The 19,881-nt window shown below is 44.8% G+C and overlaps 2 protein-coding genes across 2 annotated transcripts; both read left to right on the forward strand.

The window, feature by feature from the left end:
- Positions 1–6,627: 6,627 nt before the first annotated feature.
- On the forward strand, positions 6,628–11,466 carry LOC309539516 (proto-oncogene Mas-like). Its single transcript, XM_082235864.1, has 2 exons — positions 6,628–6,889; positions 9,865–11,466. The coding sequence occupies exon 2, from the start codon at positions 9,896–9,898 to the stop codon at positions 10,886–10,888; it is 993 nt and encodes a 330-aa protein (XP_082091990.1). The 5' UTR covers positions 6,628–6,889; positions 9,865–9,895; the 3' UTR covers positions 10,889–11,466.
- A 5,979-nt stretch (positions 11,467–17,445) lies between these two features.
- LOC309539510 (proto-oncogene Mas-like) lies at positions 17,446–18,531 on the forward strand (the record flags this gene model as incomplete). The annotated part of the gene is made up of 1 exon (XM_082235852.1): positions 17,446–18,531. The coding sequence occupies one exon, from the start codon at positions 17,446–17,448 to the stop codon at positions 18,445–18,447; it is 1,002 nt and encodes a 333-aa protein (XP_082091978.1). The 3' UTR covers positions 18,448–18,531.
- Positions 18,532–19,881: the final 1,350 nt, after the last annotated feature.

The following is a 19,881-nucleotide window of genomic DNA, read 5'->3' on the forward strand; positions in this document are numbered from 1 at the left end:
TTAAGTCCAAAGGGCTCACCACTAGGGATGCCTACCCACCATACATTTAAGGCACAATTCAAGCACATGCCTTCTCCCAAACAATTCAGGAAACTGTAAGTTATCCCTCCCAGAGCCACAGTTCCCAGCACCCTCCAACGACTACAGTTTGGAAGATTCTTTGAGAGAAATTATGTTCTTTAAATGTGTGGTGTGCATGCAGCCTATGATCAGTATTAAATGATACAGAGAGAAGAAAAGGTGATAGGTTCAAGATCTGAAGGGAGCATAATCTCCTTAAATATATGGATTTAACAAAGCATGGGGTGGAGAACTCAGAAATCAGAGGAAGCTTCAATCAGGAAAATCCCCATGGTGTGAATGCTCTCAAATAACACTGGGGAACAAAAATCTTTGTTGCATTGACACCTGCAGTTGTTCTAACCTAATTTCGATGTGCTGATTTCATATCTGAAGTTGGTTTTGTTCTGTAAGCTCTAGGTTGTTTTTTTTGTAGTTCATGTTTTTCACTTTTCAACCTAATCTTTTTTATTCACAATGCAAGAATCCAATATTTTATTAAACACATAGCCAAAGTAGTACAATATGAGTATAAATGTAAGTGACTTATATAGCATTGAACATGACATGTATAGCATTGAAAATGATGTGCATATCTATGTACAGTTGGAGGTATGCAAAAAAATGTGTTCCCTTGGAATACATAGTGTACACATTACACATTTTTGTCTACCTGAAGAAGCCATGGTCCGATCTGAAAAATACAAATATTTAGGTTACAAAACTATAAAAATAAAGAAAAACTAAGTTTGCAAAACAATAATTACCATGTGGTTAGGATAGATCAACGTGTCAGTGTCCACTTATCCCCAGTGTAAATATGACATATCGGCAAAAGTCAGAAATTGAAAGATAACTATAGCATGTACACGAAAATCAATTCCAGATTTGAATTCAGCATTGAAAGAACATATAAGAACAGTTGAAAAATCTCATGCAACAGAAAATGAAAAAAAAAATGTCCCCCAGTGATAACTCCAGTATATAATTATCTGAGAATTAATCAACAAGTAAGAGACATAATCAGAGAAAACACTGATGCATAAAAATGATCACCTGGATCATCCAGCCAAGACTGGATGAGGCACTGATCAAATATAATGCTGACCAATTGACATATACATGATTAAATGGTGACAAGCTTTAAGTAGCCCCCTTACCCTGAATGTGGATCTGGCCCTCTGTTGGGTGTGGTGTGGAGACTGGGCACCCCCATCCCTAACAATGGAGGAGGCAGCTCCATGCTGCTGGTAAACCCATCCCCCCAATGCCCCTCAACAAGAGGCCAGAGGTGGCGACCATATGGGGTACCATCAACCACAACCTAAGGCCACAACCTAAGAAGAACCCTAGGTGTAAGATTTGGTGGGATACAGAGGGAGGATGGCAGACCTACTGGTGATTCCCAATGTCTAAAGGTTTAAAAAAATAGGTAAAGGACCTTTGGGCAGTTAAGTCCAGTCAAAGGCAACTATGGGGTTGTGGTGCTCATCTCTCTTTCAGGCCAAGGAAGCCGGCATTTGTCTGCAGGTCATGTGGCCAGCTTGAGTAAACCGCTTCTGGTGCAATGGAACACTGTGATGGAAGCCAGAGTGCATGGAAATGCTGTTTACCTTCCTGCTGCAGCGCTACCTATTTATCTACTTGCACTGGCGTGCTTTTGAGCTGCTAGGTTGGCAGGAGTTGGGACAGAGCAACAGGAGCTCACCCCGTCATGGGGATTCAAACCGCTGACCTTCTGATTGGCAAGAAGCTCAGTGGTTTAGACCACAGTGCCACCCACATGCTCCCTCCCAAGTCTATGACAAGGTGAGTGACCATGTGATTGGCCTTGTGGGGTCTGCTGGAGAATCCAGCGATTTGCCTCACTTTCCCCCTCCCCATCGCCAAGTTTTAATTCAGTTACTTTTCCTTTCGCTCTCTTCCTTTGCTCTGGGCTGCTGGTTTCCTTGGGAAGATAAAAAGGACTTTTCCATAGCACCTTCCTTACTCAAAAGCATTAGGGGAATCCCAACTTTAGCTATTAGGCATTCACTTGACAACACCCCCCCCCAAATGTATTGCATGATCCCCAATGATGTGTTCTATTGGGAACTGGCTTCAGACACCTGGCCCATTGACAGGCCAACTCTTCATTACAAAGATGTCTGCAAACATGACACAAAGGCTGGCAATGTCAAACCCGCCATGTGGGAATCTCTGCAGATGACCTCAGTGCCTGGAGACAAATAGCCAGGTGGTGCATCCACAGCAGTGACCAGAGGAAGAATGACCAGTTGGAGGAGCACAGAGAGAAGAAACGCATCTGCAGCATCATCACTGGATGCCTTCATCTGCCCCAACTGCAACAGAACATGTCTCTCCTGTATTGGTCTCTACAGCCGCAGCAGGCACTGTAACTCTCCAACAGTTTGACTTCACCCACAAAGGTGAAATCTTCCATTGTTTCCTGGGACAGATGGGTGGTAGCAGCAAGACTACAGCAACATGATGCTTGTCTTAGTCCTTTGATTATCCCTTTTCTCCCCAATTTAAAGAGTTCCCTTTCTGAAATATGTTATAGCAGCTTGGAAGCAAAGAATGGGGTTGGTGGAATGATGAGGAGCTCCAAAGTTCTTGCAACAGGTGTGTTAGTTCAAAGTAAACATATGTGTGGGAGAAAGGAGGAGATATTAATTTCCAAGATATAGCCTTCTGCAGAATCATGCATTCAGGACACCCATTAACTTTCCAAGTATAAACCATCCCTTGGAAAACTATTTGGAAATAAATTCCCTTAAAACTTAATGATGTTGCTGAAGCAGCCAGGAAAAATAGCAGAGTCTGGCAGAGTAGGGCAAAGACATGTTGCTGCCAGAGGCGAAGGACAAGATGACATCCACTTTTCATTCCGTGTGTTAGAAATTTGGTGGTGGGATGATGTCTCCCACTGCAGTTGATCTCAGAAGGGGCACAGACATGTCATATGACATGCACACAACTTTGTCTTCAAACATCCTACCCCGCTCCCCAGCACCCACCACCTGCAGCTGTCACCTCACCCTGTGGTAGGGCTGGCCTTGCAATCTGTCAATGGCTAATGGAGGCAGAGGCCAAGGATTGAACATGGAGCCTTCTGCATGCAAGGCAGTTGTTTACCGCTGGAGCGGTACCTATTTATCTACTTGCACATCAATGTCCTTTCAAACTGCTAGGTTGGCAGGAGCAGGGACCGAACAACGGGAGCTCACCCCGTTGCGGGGATTTGAACTGCTGACCTACTGATCGGCAAGTCCTAGGCTCTGTGGTTTAACTGACAGCGCCACCCGCATCCCATTCAATGCGGCTTACTCCACCCTAAATGGGTAGTGGATTGCAGCTTACAATTAAGTGCAAAAAGTAGGTCATAGGAAAATGCAACACAATTACAAAGGATGGGTAGAGAACCAATAGTCCTATGAGAAAGGCATGGTCTCAAAGTTCAAAAATCATGTTCCGTATAAACTAAAATCTTGGGAAGTTCAGTGACCTGCATCTGCTTAGGAGCTGGCCAAAATGCGGGGGGGGGGGAGTGGGTGACAAGGGCCATTTCAACAGGCAAATGCTGCCATCTACTGGACCCTCCATAATATAACTTTCCATTCCACTTGGACCTAGTGGGCAGCACACAGGATCCCAGAGTCTTCTTTCTCTCGGATCCAACACCCCTCCTTCTCCCCTGAACAGTATGTTATTTCAGAAGCAGCTATAAAAAGACCAATGTACTTGGCCAAGTGGGGCTAAAATTGACCTGGGAGCTCTCAGTCTTGTGCTCCCCCCCCCTTCACCTCCTCTATTAGTAAAACTTGTGCCTTTTATTCCTTAGTCTTCCCTTCTCTTTTCATCCCCCTGCTGGTCTCTTCCTCCCCCATTTTCTAATTTCTTTCAAATAATACTTAGGAATAAATGGGAAATGTTTTTACAGCTAGCTTCAATCCATTGAACACTTACTATACAAGGTTATCACCCCCCAAAAAAAATATTACACGCACTTGGTGAAAAAATGGAACTTACCTAAAAGTGATCCCTTTTCACTTTATTTGTATTTATGTTTTCTATATCTGAATTTACAGTGTTTACACTTGGTTTTTGCTAGGGACTGTAGTTGGGTTTTTTGGATGTTTGTGTGTGAATAATAATAATAATAATAATAATAATAATAATAATAATAATAATTCATTTATTTATACCCCACCCATCTGGCTGGGCTTCCCCAGCCACTCTGGGTGGCTTCCAACAAAATATTGAAATACAGTAATGCATCAAACATTAAAAGCTTCCCTAAACAGGGCTGCCTTCAGATGTATCCTGAAAGTCTGGTAGTTGTTGTTCCCTTTGACATCTGGTGAGAGGGCGTTCCACGGGGAGGGCACCACCACCGAGAAGGCCCTCTGCCTGGTTCCCTGGAATAACTTTTACATTGAGAGAGTGGTATAAAAAGAAAGAACAAAAGGATGGGATATAAATACAATCAGCCTACCAATATTCAGATAGGGCAAGAAAATTCACAAGATCATCTTTGTTACTAGGTGGGTATCCGTTCAGTGAAAAGAGGATACCTCTGGGCAAGGGTGGCTGATACCCATTAAAACCATTGAGGTGGATGCATTGAGCCCAATAATTGGTGGAGCCAGAACCAATGACAGGCCGAGTCAACAAATTTTGGTTTTCTGTTCCATCCTCCTCCCTGTTGAGTTCTACAAGGGTCAACTAAGGCGAAAGAAGTTGAAAGGCAGACAGAAATAGGTTGGTGGGGTATTGACTCATTTGCCCTAACTGAACAGCCTCCACTTTCTCTGGGGCAGCCACTTGCAGCTTCTGAAGCAGTAATTTTGTTTCCTGCAAGTAGCTAATAAATTAGGATAGAGGAATCTCCTTTATATCATATACAATTATAGTGATATGGATCCAAACTGCGCTGCAAACAGGCTTTCTTTCCCCTTTTAGACCAAGCAGAGCATGGAACTTGATCTCAGAGTCGTGGGTTTGAGCCCCACACTAGGCAAAAGATTGTTGCAGTGCAGAGGGTTGGACTAGATGGAGCATTCCAACTCTACAATTCTATGATTCTATGAGAGCCAGTGTGGTGTAGTGGTTAAGAGCAGTAGACTCGTAATCTGGTGAACTGGGTTTGCGTCTCTGCTCCTCCACATGCAGCTGCTGGGTGACCTTGGGCTAGTCACAGTTCTCTGAAGTCTCTCAGCCCCACTCACCTCACAGAGTGTTTGTTGTGGGGGAGAAAAGGAAAGGAGAATGTTAGCCACTTTGAGACTCCTTCGGGCAGTGATAAAGTGGGATATCAAATCCAAACTCTTCTTCTTCTTTGCAGACAGGTTGGCAAGTGTGCAAAAGGGGGGGGCATCCATTTGAAGGCAGAGTTTGCAGCCAAATCCTTCCAGCAAAGAGACAACTTTAAAGGGGCTTGCTGTCTGTACCAAACAGCTGACTGTGAGCTCCACATGCCAAACCTACCTCCTGATAGTTCCTTTCTAGTCATGTATTCTTTACATGCCCCACAGCTGATATCACATATGATATCATGTGTGTGACAGGCAGATGAGGTTTGGGAGAAACAGCCTTACCAGCAAAATTGGGTCTCGTCGTTTGGCCTGCTGGCTGGAGGATCCCCTTTCCTAGCACACCTTTTCTCTACCTGAAACCCTGCAAACTCCAACTCCCACTATCCACAGCCAGCATGACTAATGGTCAGGGATGATGAGAATTGTAGTCCAAATCATCTGGAGAATGCCAGGTGGGAGATGCTGGTTGGCACTGGCTGGCAGCACCTGTCCATCGTTTCAGGCAGGGATTTTCTCAGTCCTATCTGCAGATGCCAATAATGACACCTGGAACCTTCTCCATGCAAACCGAGATCTGGTTCCTCCTTTGCTTCCTCCAACCAAGAAGGTGCTCAGAGCAAAGGTAACAAAGCTAAATCCTTCACGTTCAGAAGCTAGTCTCTTCGCAGTCAAAATGTTACGGACAATGTCCCAGAACTGCTTTGCTGCGGACTGCATAGAAGTTGACTATTCCCACAATAAATTAGATTTTTTTTTATTAAAAAAAAACATCCCTCCTTTTCTCTTTCTTCCTCACCTGCTAGTTCCTTCCCTGTTCCATTTCCAATAACAAATCCTCACTACTCTCCTTTCTGATATTCTACCTGTCCTGGGATCTCTCTCTGTGCAACCCTATGACTTGTTCACTGCAAAGGAAGTCTGCGCTCAATAGACTCACTTCTTAGAAAGGGCGTTTAGGGTTGTCCAAAATTTGCGACAATCCCCAAGGCCCCTCCAAGCGCCCCTTCAGGCTTTCTTCCTTACCCACAAGGTCCCTTCCAGCTTCCACTCTAAATCCTTTCACACACAGCCTTCATTCCTGCTGCAGACCCTTCCCAGAGGCACCGCCTCCTCACTTCCCTTCCCATTTGCCTGCCAAACTTAGTATCTTCCTTCCAAAATTAGCCTCACTCTGAGAGCAATGGGGTCGCATAGCTCTGTCCCGGTTGCTGCTGTTACTACCATGAAATTTCCTGAGTTTGAACTATTTCATTTGTCCCTGTCATTCATTTCCTAACTCGGTCGGTATCGGTTTTTCAAGAGAGCGTCTTCATATCTCTGGAAAGTAGGATGGAGGGAGGTTTTTTTACCTGTCCTCAAATACCCTGCTGGGTTTGGCTTTCCTTTCGCTTGCTCCCCAAAGCTCCTTTTGGATAACAAGTTACTGATCTGGCTGCAAGTGTATCTCTCATTGCTGGAAGTAACGCAGTTCAACCGGGGCTGGAGGATCTTCGCTGCTTTTTCTCCTACAGGTAAGACGAATGATTGTCGTTACGGAAGTGAAACTTTCTGGAACCACCAGAAGACAACTGATAAATGCTTGATGGAGTCTCCTTCTATCTTTTGACTCCTCAGGGGGGAGAAATAAGACAAAATCACTATCCTTCGTGCAGTGGCGTAGCGTGGGGGGTGCCAGGGGTGCCAGCCGCACCGGGCGCAACTTCTGGGGGGGCGCGCTCGCTGCCTCCGGAGTCGCGGAAGAGCCTCGGGCGCAGGCTGTAGCTGGCAGCGGCTCTCAGCGCTCGCCGCGGTCCCCGCGCGTCAGGGCCACGGAGGGCGCGCCAGGCAGCCCCTCCTCACTGACGGACAGCGTTCGCCTGCGGGGCTCGGCCAGCGCGCTGGGCTGGCCGCGTGGAGTCGCCGAGGAGCCGCCGCCGCCTGCCATGCCGCCCTGGCTGCTTCAACCGCGTCCGACAGCCGGCTCGAGGCTCCTTCCGGCTGGGTCTCCCAACGGGGCGCTGCGGGCAGAGGCTCCGGCACCAAGCACCACGCTGCCCAGGCTCGGGTCGCTGTCTGGACGCGTGCAGCCCGCCAAACGCGCCATCGGCGGCACTCTAGTGCCTGTGCGCCAAGACCGCCCACCCGCCCCGACGGGGCCCCCCCACCCGCGCCGGAGGCCGGCCGACGCACTGGTCCCAGAGCCGCCCCCTCCCCGCGCCAGAAAGAAGCTGCGTCGGGACTAGCCGGGCCGGGGAGGGAGACCAAGAAGGCTGCGCCGCGACGCCCAAAGACGCGCGTCTTGGCGTATTAATGACCATGGTTAGGTGTTAGGGGGCGCAAATTACTTGCCTTGCCCCGGGTTAGGGGGCGCAAATTACTTGCCTTGCCCCGGGTGCTGATAACCCACGCTACGCCGCTGCCTTCGTGGATGTGAAGGAAGTACCTAACGTGGGACTTGATGGTACAGTATTTTGAAAAATAAAAAATAGGAACCACAAATTTTGAGATGCTAGAAGGAAGTTTTTATTCATGTCTAAGCATGGGTGTAGCCAGGGGGGTGTAGGGAGCAGCTGCCCCCCCCCGCCCAATCAAGTAAATAAAAAAAAAATCTAAATGACTAATTGTATTGCAGATAACTTTGTTCTGGCACCTCCAAACATAAAGCCTGCCTCCTTGTCTAAGGATGTAATCCTAACACAATTTAATCTGGAGTGAGCCCCATTGTAGTACAGATGGCTCCCCATTTACACGGGGGTACCATTACTAGCCCCTGCACGTGCGCAAAATCACGTATAATGGGGAGCACCCTGAAAAGACCCACCCCAGAGCCCAAAGAGCCCCCCAAAAGCCTCCCTGACCCCGCCCGTCAGTTCTGCCAGTCCACGGAGCTGCCCTGCCTCTCCAGCTGGCGCTGGAGTGACAGGGCAGCTTCCAGGTGGCAGAGGGACTCAGGAGTGGCAGCAGTTTCACCTGCGATACACCTCCAAGTGAAACGGCCACCTGGGAGCAACATGGGCGAAGGAGGAGGAAGAGGCAGCATCAAGTGGCCCGGCTCCGCTTGGCACTGCGATGCAAGGCCCCAGACTTTGCAGAGGAGCCCTGAGCTTGGGTGATGATGGCGCACGTGGCAAAAAGGAGGAGTACTAGATCCTGATGGGCTGTTCCCTTGCCCACTCGTGATTGGCCAAGCGGAGAACCAATAAGAATAATAATTGGAGAAAAGTTCAGGCCAAAGAAAGCTCTGCTCTGGCACAGTATAGGGCCATTGTTTTGTTCAGAGGGACAAACGGAGGGAGAGAACATTAGATCCAGAATCATTGAGTCCTTTGAGTGTTAGCAGATGTTGCAGAATAAACTGAGTCAGGTCAAGGGTTGTAACACTGGGTGAGAACCAAAAGAGGACAATCTCACTGTATGATCTCTCTCGCTCATGTGGCACTCAGACAGCTGAGCTGAGGCTGCTTGGACTGAATCCTAGAAAAGGCATGTTCTGGGCTTGTTCTGAGGATGGGGCAAGAGAGTGGGGATTTAGGCTGGGTCCCAAGCCCATTCAGCTCAGTCACGTAACTGGGTAACTCAGCATAGAATATGTTTTCCTTCTGACAGGCTTAGAAAAAGCAGAAGCAGCACAGCTGATGGGCAGGGTTTGAATCTGACATAACTTTATACCAGCTGAATTTGAATCTGCTTGATTTACGACCACTTCTAGTCCAAAGAGTTGCTCCCTAAGAAAGTAACGTCACTGAAGCGAGATCTCAGTGCTCCACAGTGATCTCTCCCGTTTCAATTGACAATGAGAACAAAAGTGAAAAATTTATAACCAACTGCAGGAAGCAGTGAAATATTTTTCAGCTTAATAATAATAATAATAATAATAATAATAATAATAATTTATTATTTATACCCCACCCATCTGTCTGGGCTTCCCCAGCCACTCTGGGTGGCTTCAAAAAATATATAAAAATACCATAATGCATCAAACATTAAAAGCTTCCCTAAACAGGGCTGCCTTCAGATGTCTTCTAAAAGTCTGGTTGTTGTTGTTCTCTTTGACATCTGGTGGGAGGACGTTCCACAGGGAGGGTGCCACTACCAAGAAGGCCACTGCTGGTTCCCTGTAACTTGCCTTCTCGCAGTGAGGGAGCTGCCAGAAGGCCCTCGGCGCTGGACCTCAGTGTCCGGGCAGAACAATGGGGGTGGAGACGCTCCTTCAAATATACTGGACCGTGGCCATTTAGGGCTTTAAAGGTCAACACCAACACTTTGAATTGTGCTCAGAAATGAACTGTAGGTCTTTCAAGACTGGTGTTATGTGGTCTCGGTGGCCACTCCCAGTCACCAGTCTAGCTGCCGCATTCTGGATTAGTTGTAGTTTCCAGGTCACCTTCAAAGCCTCATGTAGAGTGCATTGCAGTAGTCCAAGTTGGAGATAACCACATGGCGTGCATGCACCACTTTGGCGAGGCAGTCCATAAACAAACTTCACTTTTTTCTCTTTTATTCCCAGTAGGTGACTCTGCAAGAAGTAGCTGAACACCATGGCCAATAATGGCCTGCACTCTCCAATCCCTTTGGGTGCTGAAGAGGAATATAATAGAGTACACAATGCAACCGAGCTCCCAGACTATACTGATTATGTTGACGAAATACCATCATATGACGTAACGATTATTATTATCCTTGTCTGCATTTTCCTCATTAGTGTCCTTGGACTTTTAGGGAATGGAACTGTCATCTGGATTCTCGGATTTTGCACGAAAAGGACTGCTTTCGCAACCTATATCCTGAATTTGGCTGTTGCTGACCTTGGGGTCCTCCTGGGCTCAGTTCCTTGGAGGATAATTGTCTTCCTCGATAATTCTCATTCGCATCTTGCCAATTTCGATGTTTACTATTTAGTGATCATAAGTGCCTATTGCTTTTTCTCCACAAACCTCATCGGTCAATTTCTGCTGACAGCCATCAGCATCGACAGCTGTGTTTCTGTCGTCTTCCCCATTTGGCATCGATGTCGCCGGCCACCCAACCTGTCCATCATTGTGTGTGCCATCATATGGAGCCTTGCTTTCCTGCTCACTCTCGTACACATCCTTGATGTCATTGTAGACTTTGGAGTAGCTTTTGGTTGGTACCAGTTGCTGCTGAGTGCTGTGTTTTGCCTCCCGCTCATGACTGTCTCCACTCTGATCCTCTTCATCAAACTTTGCTTGAGATCACAGCAGAGGCAGCAAGGAAATCTTTTAATAGCCATCCTGATGGTGCTTCTCTTTTCCCTCTTGTTTGCTTTCCCATTTACTTTCCTTTATTTAATATTTTCTTTCCCCCATCTTACATTTCGTAATGCCCTACACGTTGGGGCCTTATGCTGCTGCCTAAACAGCAGCATTAAGCCACTGATTTATTTCCTGGTTGGGAGGAGAAAGAGCGGTCAATCTAGGGAGAGCATGAAAGTCATACTCCAGAGGCTTTTCAAGGAGGAGGAAGGCTGCGGAGAGGAGGCCAATAATGTCCCAATCCAGACTCAGGTGTGATACGTTCAAAATAATCAGAGAGCTCCACAATTACACCTCTTGCTATGTCAATCTATGTTCCCTTTAGCCCTCTTTTTTTTTTTTTAACCTGCTGCTTTTCACTGTTGTTTCTATATGCCTGGGGAGGAACAGAGATGAACCCTCATCTCATTTCTTCAACTGCTGATATGTGATGTTTTTAGTACTTGGTGTTTGCTTCACTTTCTGATTGCTCTTTGCTTAATTTAAAGTGATTTACTGTGGCTATTTTTTGGTGTCATTTCAGGGGTATAGTAAAAGTCTCCTGGACTGAAGGACATTATAAAAAAAAATCAACTTGAAATATTTCCTTAAGAGATGTAATGGGGGGGGGGAATCATGCCACTTCACTCGTCTGCAAGGAGATTCTAAATTATGTAGAAAATAGGTTCTTTGCATAGTGGATGAATACACACACACACACTATACACACACACAGCTCCCAAACCTTTGAAAATACATCAGATAACTCCTTTGAAAATACTCCAACTAATAATAAAAATAATAAAAATAAAACTACTAAAAATAAAATATCTAAAAATACAGTGGTACTTCAGGTTACAGATGCTTCAGGTTACAGACGCTTCAGGTTACAGACTCAGCTAACCCAGAAATAGTACCTCAGGTTAAGAACTTTACTTCAGGATGAGAACAGAAATTGTGCGGTGGTGCGGCGGCGGCAGCATGAAGCCCCATTAAGTAAAGTGGTACCTCAAGTTAAGAACAGTTTCAGGTTAAGAACGGGCCTCCAGAATGAATTAAGTTCTTAACCTGAGGCACCACTGTAACAATATTAAAAATAATAATAAAGAGATAATAGAACATGGCAATAGCAGTATGTGTTAGGATTCACTCCCTGTGTTGCAGTCATGAGGTTGTTTTTATCACATGGCGGTGTATATTTTCATTCCACATTGTGGGAAGTGACTTAGACAGGATGTTTTTATTACTGTGTTTCCATGTTGTAGGATTTTTATCCCTTGTTCTCTCTCTTTGCAGTCTGATTCTGAGGAGGAAGGAGCTGAGTCACAATGCTCCGAGTGTATATATGTAATTAAAAGTAGTTTGGCCAAATTGCTGCGCTACTGAGTCTGAACACTGATGGCCTTTATGCAACTGATCCTGCAGTGTGCTGATGCATCTTGGTATCAGTCGCTGTGATGTTCGGACTGGAGAAAGCTTTTGAATCTCCCAAATGAACAACCAGGAGGGAAGAACATGCCAGTTGGGCATGTGTCTCTGCCAGACTCCTACTCATGTGTAGGACCTCCTGACAGTATGGATATTAAAAGATATTTTTTAACAACAACAACAAATATCAATAGACCATTGTGGAGGATGTACTCTAATTGCTCGTATAGAATCATAGAATCATAGAGTTGGAAGAGACCACAAGGACCATCGAGTCCAACCCCCTGCCAAGCAGGAAACACCATCAGAGCACTCCTGACATATGGTTGTCAAGCCTCTGCTTAAAGACCTCCAAAGTAGGAGACTCCACCACACTCCTTGGCAGCAAATTCCACTGTCGAACAGCTCTTACTGTCAGGAAGTTCTTCCTAATGTTGAGGTGGAATCTTCTTTCTTGTAGTTTGGATCCATTGCTCCGTGTCTGCTTCTCTGGAGCAGCAGAAAACAACCTTTCTCCCTCCTCTATGTGACATCCTTTTATATATTTGAACATGGCTATCATATCACCTCTTAACCTCCTCTTCTCCAGGCTAAACATGCCCAGCTCCCTTAGCCGTTCCTCATAAGGCATCGTTTCCAGGCCTTTGACCATTTTGGTTGCCCTCCTCTGGACACGTTCCAGTTTGTCAGTGTCCTTCTTGAATTGTGGTGCCCAGAACTGGACACAGTACTCCAGGTGTGGTCTGACCAGAGCAGAATACAGTGGCACTATTACTTCCCTTGATCTAGATGCTATACTCCTATTGATGCAGCCCAGAATTGCATTGGCTTTTTTAGCTGCCGCGTCACACTGTTGGCTCATGTCAAGTTTGTGGTCAACCAAGACTCCTAGATCCTTTTCACATGTACTGCTCTCAAGCCAGGTGTCACCCATCTTGTATTTGTGCCTCTCATTTTTTTTGCCCAAGTGCAATACTTTACATTTCTCCCTGTTAAAATTCATCTTGTTTGTTTTTGCCCAGTTCTCTAATCTGTCAAGGTCATTTTGAAGTGTGATCCTGTCCTCTGGGGTGTTAGCCACCCCTCCCAGTTTGGTGTCATCTGCAAATTTGATCAGGATGCCCTTGAGTCCATCATCCAAGTCGTTGATAAAGATGTTGAATAAGACCGGGCCCAAGACAGAACCCTGTGGCACCCCACTAGTCACTCTTCTCCAGGATGAAGAGGAACCATTGATGAGCACCCTTTGGGTTCGGTCAGTCAGCCAGTTACAAATCCACTGAGTGGTAGCATAGTCAAGACCGCATTTTACCAGCTTCTTTACAAGAATATCATGGGGCACCTTGTCAAATGCCTTGCTGAAATCAAGGTAGGCTACATCCACTGCATTCCCTTCATCTACCAGGCTTGTAATTCTGTCAAAAAACGAGATCAGGTTAGTCTGACATGACTTATTTTTCAGAAATCCATGCTGACTATTGGTGATCACAGCATTCCTTTCTAGGTGCTCACAGACTGTTTGCTTAATGATCTGCTCCAGAATCTTCCCTGCTATTGATGTCAGACTGACGGGGCGGTAATTATTTGGGAGAACCTTAAAAGTTGACAGAGAAAGTGGCTACCAAATCTCTATCAGTAGGGTGTTCCACAGGACCAGGCTTAATTTCTATTTCTTGTCAAATGAACCTCAACAACAGAGAGAATGACCAAAGATGCTCATGCAAATGGTCTGATTCCTCAAGCTGGAATATGAGGGTTCAGGTGATCCCTGAGGTATCCTAGAGCCAAGTTGTTCAGGGCAGTGTAAATCAATACAAGAATCTTGAACCCGGCTCAGGAACAGCCAGAACAGCTGTTTTAATAATGGCATCATGTGTTCTCAATGAGAAGCTCCCATCAGCAATCTGGCAGCAGCATACTGCATCTGCTGGAACTTCCAAACCAGACCCAAGAACAGCCCCACATCAAGCACATCACAGTAATCTAGCCACAAGGTTACAATACATGCTCTTGCAGTGGTTAGGCTATCCCTGTACAGGAATTTCCATAGCTGGAAAAGGCACTCCTAGTCACAGAGGACACCTGAGCATCTAGTGACAAAGATGTATCCAGAAGTACCGCCAAACATCACACTTGCTACTTCAAAGAGAGTGCAACCCCACTCAGAACAGGGAACTTGGCAATTTCCAAAACACGGGAACACCCACCCAAAGAGCCCCCATCTTCATAGAATTCAGCCCACATCCAGACCACTACTGCATCCAGACACCAGTTCAAAGCTTTCACAGCCTTTCCCAATTCCTATGTTATGGAAAGGGAAAGCTGCATGTCAACATCATCACACTGCTGATACCTTGCTCCAAAACTTCCAATGGCTTCATAGAGATATTAAATAGATATTAATGTTAATTGGAGTTCAAATGATAATACTGTAAGCACAATATATCATGTAAAGAAGCTTAACATATATTGGATCTGCTTCCGTATTTTAACTTTTGCATGTTTTAAAGTATGGTTGTGATTGTTCTTGATTTTTCTGTTTATTCATTTGTAAGCTGCTTTGGGGTGTTTTTTCTTTCTTTTTTTACAATCAAGCAGTGTATAAATTTTATGAAATCAATGAAAATTTTATGAAATCAATGAAAAGAAATAAATGTGGCATTGATGTGGCATTTGCCCATTCCTTGTGGTTATGTTTGTATAGGGGGATGGAAATGGTTAATGTAGATTGACCAATGAGAAAGCTCAGAGGCAGAGCCTACCTGGTTTTGAGGCTCAGCCCAGGGGTTTACCATAGAGAGATAGAGGAGTGAGGGTCAGAGAGAGGCAGAAAAAGTTGAACATGGTGGTTGGGACAGTTAGAGTGAGAGGAAGGGGGTTACCATGGAATTACCTGCTAATGAAGGTGGGGAGGAGAAGGATGACATGGTGGATCTGCTCCTTGCCACGAGTCACAGCAAATGACTCTGAATGCTTGCCCCCTCCACCTAGTTTGCATAACCTACCACCTTTGGTAATCATGTCTCCCCACCAATAGACACTTCGGCCACCCAAAAAAAGACCCATACGGGACAAATGCTTTTGGCCGTTAAAAGGCTAGGAAGTTGCTATCTTGCTTAGACAGCCTTGATTAGAAATGTGGGGATGAGGTCTTGATTTATTCCATTTGTCTGGTACAGATAAAGAAGTACGTGAGACATGAGCTGCTTCCTCCAGAACCAATTACAGTCTTCATGACTGTAGCCTTCTGGGACATATATGACAATAGTCTCCTCCTCCTTGGTGAACTGATAATTATCTTCATATCCTATTAAAGAGCAATCTCTTGTCCTGTGAGGCAGAGAATTAAATTAAACCCAGAGGAAGAACAGGAGGGACTGTTTTGCACCTTTGAGTGAGACTGGTAAGATTTATCATTTTCTCCATGGGGCATGAGTGGGGCCATATTTTCTGTCTCTTAAGTCCTTAGGACCTGCCATTCCAGTGCAAGATGTTGTGTCCTTGTTCTCTTGCACTCACCATCTCTGAAGACTGCTGATCTGCAGTTAGTCACAAGGTTGGGTGAAACATTTACAGGAGAGGCTGTAGCTGCAGTGCTTGCAGAAGGTTAATTCCCAAGTACCTCCAGGTAGGATTGAAAAGACCACTTTTAAAAATGCTACAGAGTGGCACTCAGAGTCTGTTTGACAAGTCCTGATCTTGATAGACCAATAGTCTGACTCAGTATAAGGTGACTTCCTGAGGTTTTGCCAAGAGAGAGAACAAACATTGTATCCAGACACAATGAGATTAATGTATTTTAACAGGTACGCAGAATAGACTGGGTCATTTCAAGTGATCCAAGTCCAGTGCAGGAAATTCACCTATGATTGATCAGTGAAGTCTTGGGAAAGTTGGTCTTATTAAGCCAATACAAAGGGAGCAGATATCCATGTTCCTAGAAGCAAACAAAATGATGGGATTCTGCTTAATATATAAACATATACACTCTCTTGAATTCTTGAATTCCTTTCTCTGTTCTGTGAGTGACTAAATCCTTAGCATGAAGTTACAGAACAATAGTTACCCCCCTGAAGAGTTTGTTTCTCCCCTTTCTAAAAGTCACTCATTGAGTCAGCACTCAGAATGTCAGTGGAGCACTTTCGCTACTCTTGGTCCTTACAAGTGAAGGCTAATTACATCCCCACCCCATCACCAGAGGTCTTCACATTAGCTACTTGGGTTTCTTACCAGCTCTTGTAAATTTCCTCATCAACCTCAGGATTACAGAAGGAGAGAACCTGGTAGGCAAGGAGGACTGCTAAGTCTTCCCAACATGTTGTGTATGAGGCTACATACATTGTGTATGTAGATGTAAACAGCTGTCTGGATTAGGGCCAGGCTGAAAGTCAGGAAGGTGTGATGCCACCAGCTCTCAATTGCAACTAAAGCAACAGCCCAAGTGCCAGTGCTCAGTTTCCTTGCACTAGGAAAATGGCTGGGACATTTGGAAGGGAGAGTAATATAAATCTCCTGAATCACCACCACCAGGGGTATCTGTTCATTTGTTTATCTATCAAGTATGTTTGCTTCTTAAAGGTGCTACTACTACTTGGGCAAATCGCCTGCCCCCTCCCCCACGTGTTTGCTTCCCATCCATCAAAAACAGCCTCCTTGGTTAGGGGGAAGCCAATATAGACATATCAGAAAGCTTGCTGTATTTTGGGGAGAATGCTAGGAACTGAAGTACAAAAAGAAAACTGAGTTATACGTAATAAGAAAAAATGTGACATGCCTGACCTCTCTTTCAGAACCTCCTGCACACCCTCATTCATTCCTAGCCTGCTCTTATTGCTTTGGAAGATAGCCCCACCCACCTGGATGAATGTGCTGTAGGTAAGTGAAATTCACTGCTATGAAACTTTGTATCAATCTTTTGCTAAACATGGTAGTGTCTTTCTCACTCTGTCTCAGTTAATCTCCTTCATCCTTACTGATATCTCTTCCTAAGCAGAAATGATGAGCTTGGCCATAGCAAAAGAAATATGACTGAACCCCAATTTTGGAGAGACATTACGTATCAGACAATAATGCTAGAAGACCAGAGAATGCTGTACTGACTTCTTCTATTGGCACCAATCAAACCAGTTACCAGGTAAACTAACTCACTAAAGTCCAAAAAAACCTCAATGAGAAAAAATCCAGAGGGGTGTGACCCATGTGGGGGATTCAGTTATATTGCAAAGAACTGCACATATATGACTTTTGGCTTGATAGACAGATGTTGTAGGTTTATGTTTTGTTCAGTGGGTTCCTGGATCCCACAATTCTGGGTTTTGCACAGAATTCCAACTGAGTCAGACATCTTTGTGATATTTTCCATTTCCTAGAGGAAACTTCTGCTCCAGAAGAGGAGGCAAGATTTCCACATGCAGTCATTCAGCATGGAAATAAATATCAATGGGACTTTGCAATCTACTGTGGATGCTATGACATATAAGGAGTACAATGGCACTTATAATAGCTCATCTAATGACCAAGGATATTTCCAATATGAGGAATATGAATTATCTATAATATATTGCTTCGTTTTAGTTCTCTGCTGTGTGGGATTTTGGGGGAATGGAACTGTCATCTGGCTTCTTGGGTTCCGCATTAGGAGGAAACCGTTCACTACCTACATCCTTAACTTGGCTGTTGCTGACTTTGCATTCCTTCTCAGCTTAGAGATCTATGCTTTTACTTGGTTTCCTGATTATGTTCTTCATAGTATTGCTTTTTGTCTCTTATCCTTCACATACAACACTGGCCAACTTCTTCTGACAGCCATCAGCACTGACAGATGTGTGTCTGTCCTCTTCCCTATTTGGCATCGGTGTGTCCGGCCGACACATTTGTCCACCACTGTGTGTGCCCTCATATGGGTCCTCTCCTGTCTGCTCTCCATAGTCCTCTACATTCTCAAATTGACATATTTCCTTATTTCAGATAACATCTTTCATTATATCATCACAGGATATTTTCATTTTCTCTTGACTGGACTGCTTTGCCTCCCACTCATGACAATTTCAACTGTGATCCTTTTCATCAAAGTCTGTTTTAAATCACACCCACGAAAGCGGGGAAGGCTTTTAACAGTTATTTTACTTACACTCCTCTTCTTCCTCGTGCTTGCTTTCCCACTCAATGCCCTTCTTCTTGCCATATCCATCATGGGCTTGAATATTCCTAGTCTATTCCATTATGCCTTTTTGTGTGCCTCCCTCAACAGCTGCGTGAACCCCTTGCTTTATTTTCTGGTTGGGAGGAAGAAGGGAGGTCAATCTAGGGAGAGTCTACTGGTCATCCTCCAGCGGGTTTTAAATGAGGAGGAGAATGACAGACAGGAAATGGACCCTCCTTGTTCGATCCCACTTAGGAACCTTTCATAAGAGTTCTTTGGCTGAATTATGTCCTTGGGCTGTATTGATGACTCTTGCTCACCAGAAAACGAGGATTGGGTTTTGTTGAAAATTTTGAGGTTTGTGCAGTTGAAATGTATTCTACTCTATAAAGGCAGGAGTCATGTATTTTTCTTCTCCCAATTTTTCTTCTGTGTCCTCCCCCATGGTATACAGCCCCTGAAATGTTGGCCATGGAGATATAAAGCCCTACAGCTCAAAACGCTCCACACTGTGCACCTATATTGCACAAGCTGAAATAGACGAGACAAAGATCGGATGGAATCATCTGTATAACTTAGACTGAGAATAGAAAAACTGTACTTTCTTCTTTGGGACACAATTGGTATCACATTCCCCCCCACAAGTCCTTATCACCTGACATCCAAGCAGGCTCCTCTTGTCTTGTGCTCAAGAAATCTGAAGATTGCTTATCCACTCTTAGTCTCAACGTAGTAAAACAAATACCCTTGAATGAGAGAGTTATTGGGAAGCTCCCTTGTTATTTTTGATGTTGGAGGCTACATGCTGTTTAGGTGACCTTGTTATAGTATTGACACGTAGTTTATTTTATGTTACTATATATTTGTTTTCCCATGTTATCATGATATTTTCACTATGCTGTTGTTGTTTTGTTGTTGTTCTGTTATTATGAAATTGCTTTTGTAGGATTTGTTTGAAATGCATCCCTGTTTTTTTGTTGTTGTAAGCCACTTTGGGCATGGGGTTTCGTATGGGAATGGGGTGTGTGTGAAAATGAATGAAATTAAATTTTAGACTCCGTAATCTCGGCAAATCTTGGGTTTGGATTGCATTGTTAATGTACCTGCAAGAAATGACTACGGGCAGGGAATTAACTAATCTGGGTCCCTGAGTTAATGGAGCTTGCCCAACACTTTGAAGTGATAGGTACAAGAACATTATGCCTCAGATGTATAGGAGCTCCATGCCATTGGAAATTTCTTTTATATAGTAACTGTTACCCATGTGTCTGTTTACAGTAGTTGTGTTAAATAAACACTTCTCATTTTAAGTTCAAGCATTGTTTTTATGTCTCATCACTTGCAAATGTCTTGGCGCAAGCATCAACCAAAATATGATCCAGAGTTGTGAACGGAGGACATCTGAGCATCTAGTGACAGAGATGTCCCCAAAGCACCCCCAAACTTTACACTCGCTCCTTCAAAGGGAGTGCAACTGCACTCAGAAAAGGGAACTTGCCAATTTCCGAAACATGAGGACCACCCACCCAAAGAGCTCCATCTTCCTAGAATTCAAACACAGTTGATCAACCCTTATCTAGACCACTACTGCATCTATACACTGGTTCAAAGCTTTCATAGCCTTTCCCGATTCATATGTTATGCAAAATGAGAGTTGTGTGTTAACATCATATGGCACTGTGAATACCTTGCTCCAAAACTC

The sequence above is a fragment of the Podarcis vaucheri genome (genome assembly GCF_965113315.1).
Source record: "Podarcis vaucheri genome assembly, chromosome: 8".
NCBI lineage: Eukaryota > Metazoa > Chordata > Lepidosauria > Squamata > Lacertidae > Podarcis > Podarcis vaucheri.

What these genes read in the sequence shown, in the direction of transcription:
- LOC309539516 (XM_082235864.1), top strand. Translation starts at nt 9,896, where the DNA reads ATGGCCAATAATGGCCTGCACTCTCCAATCCCTTTGGGTGCTGAAGAG.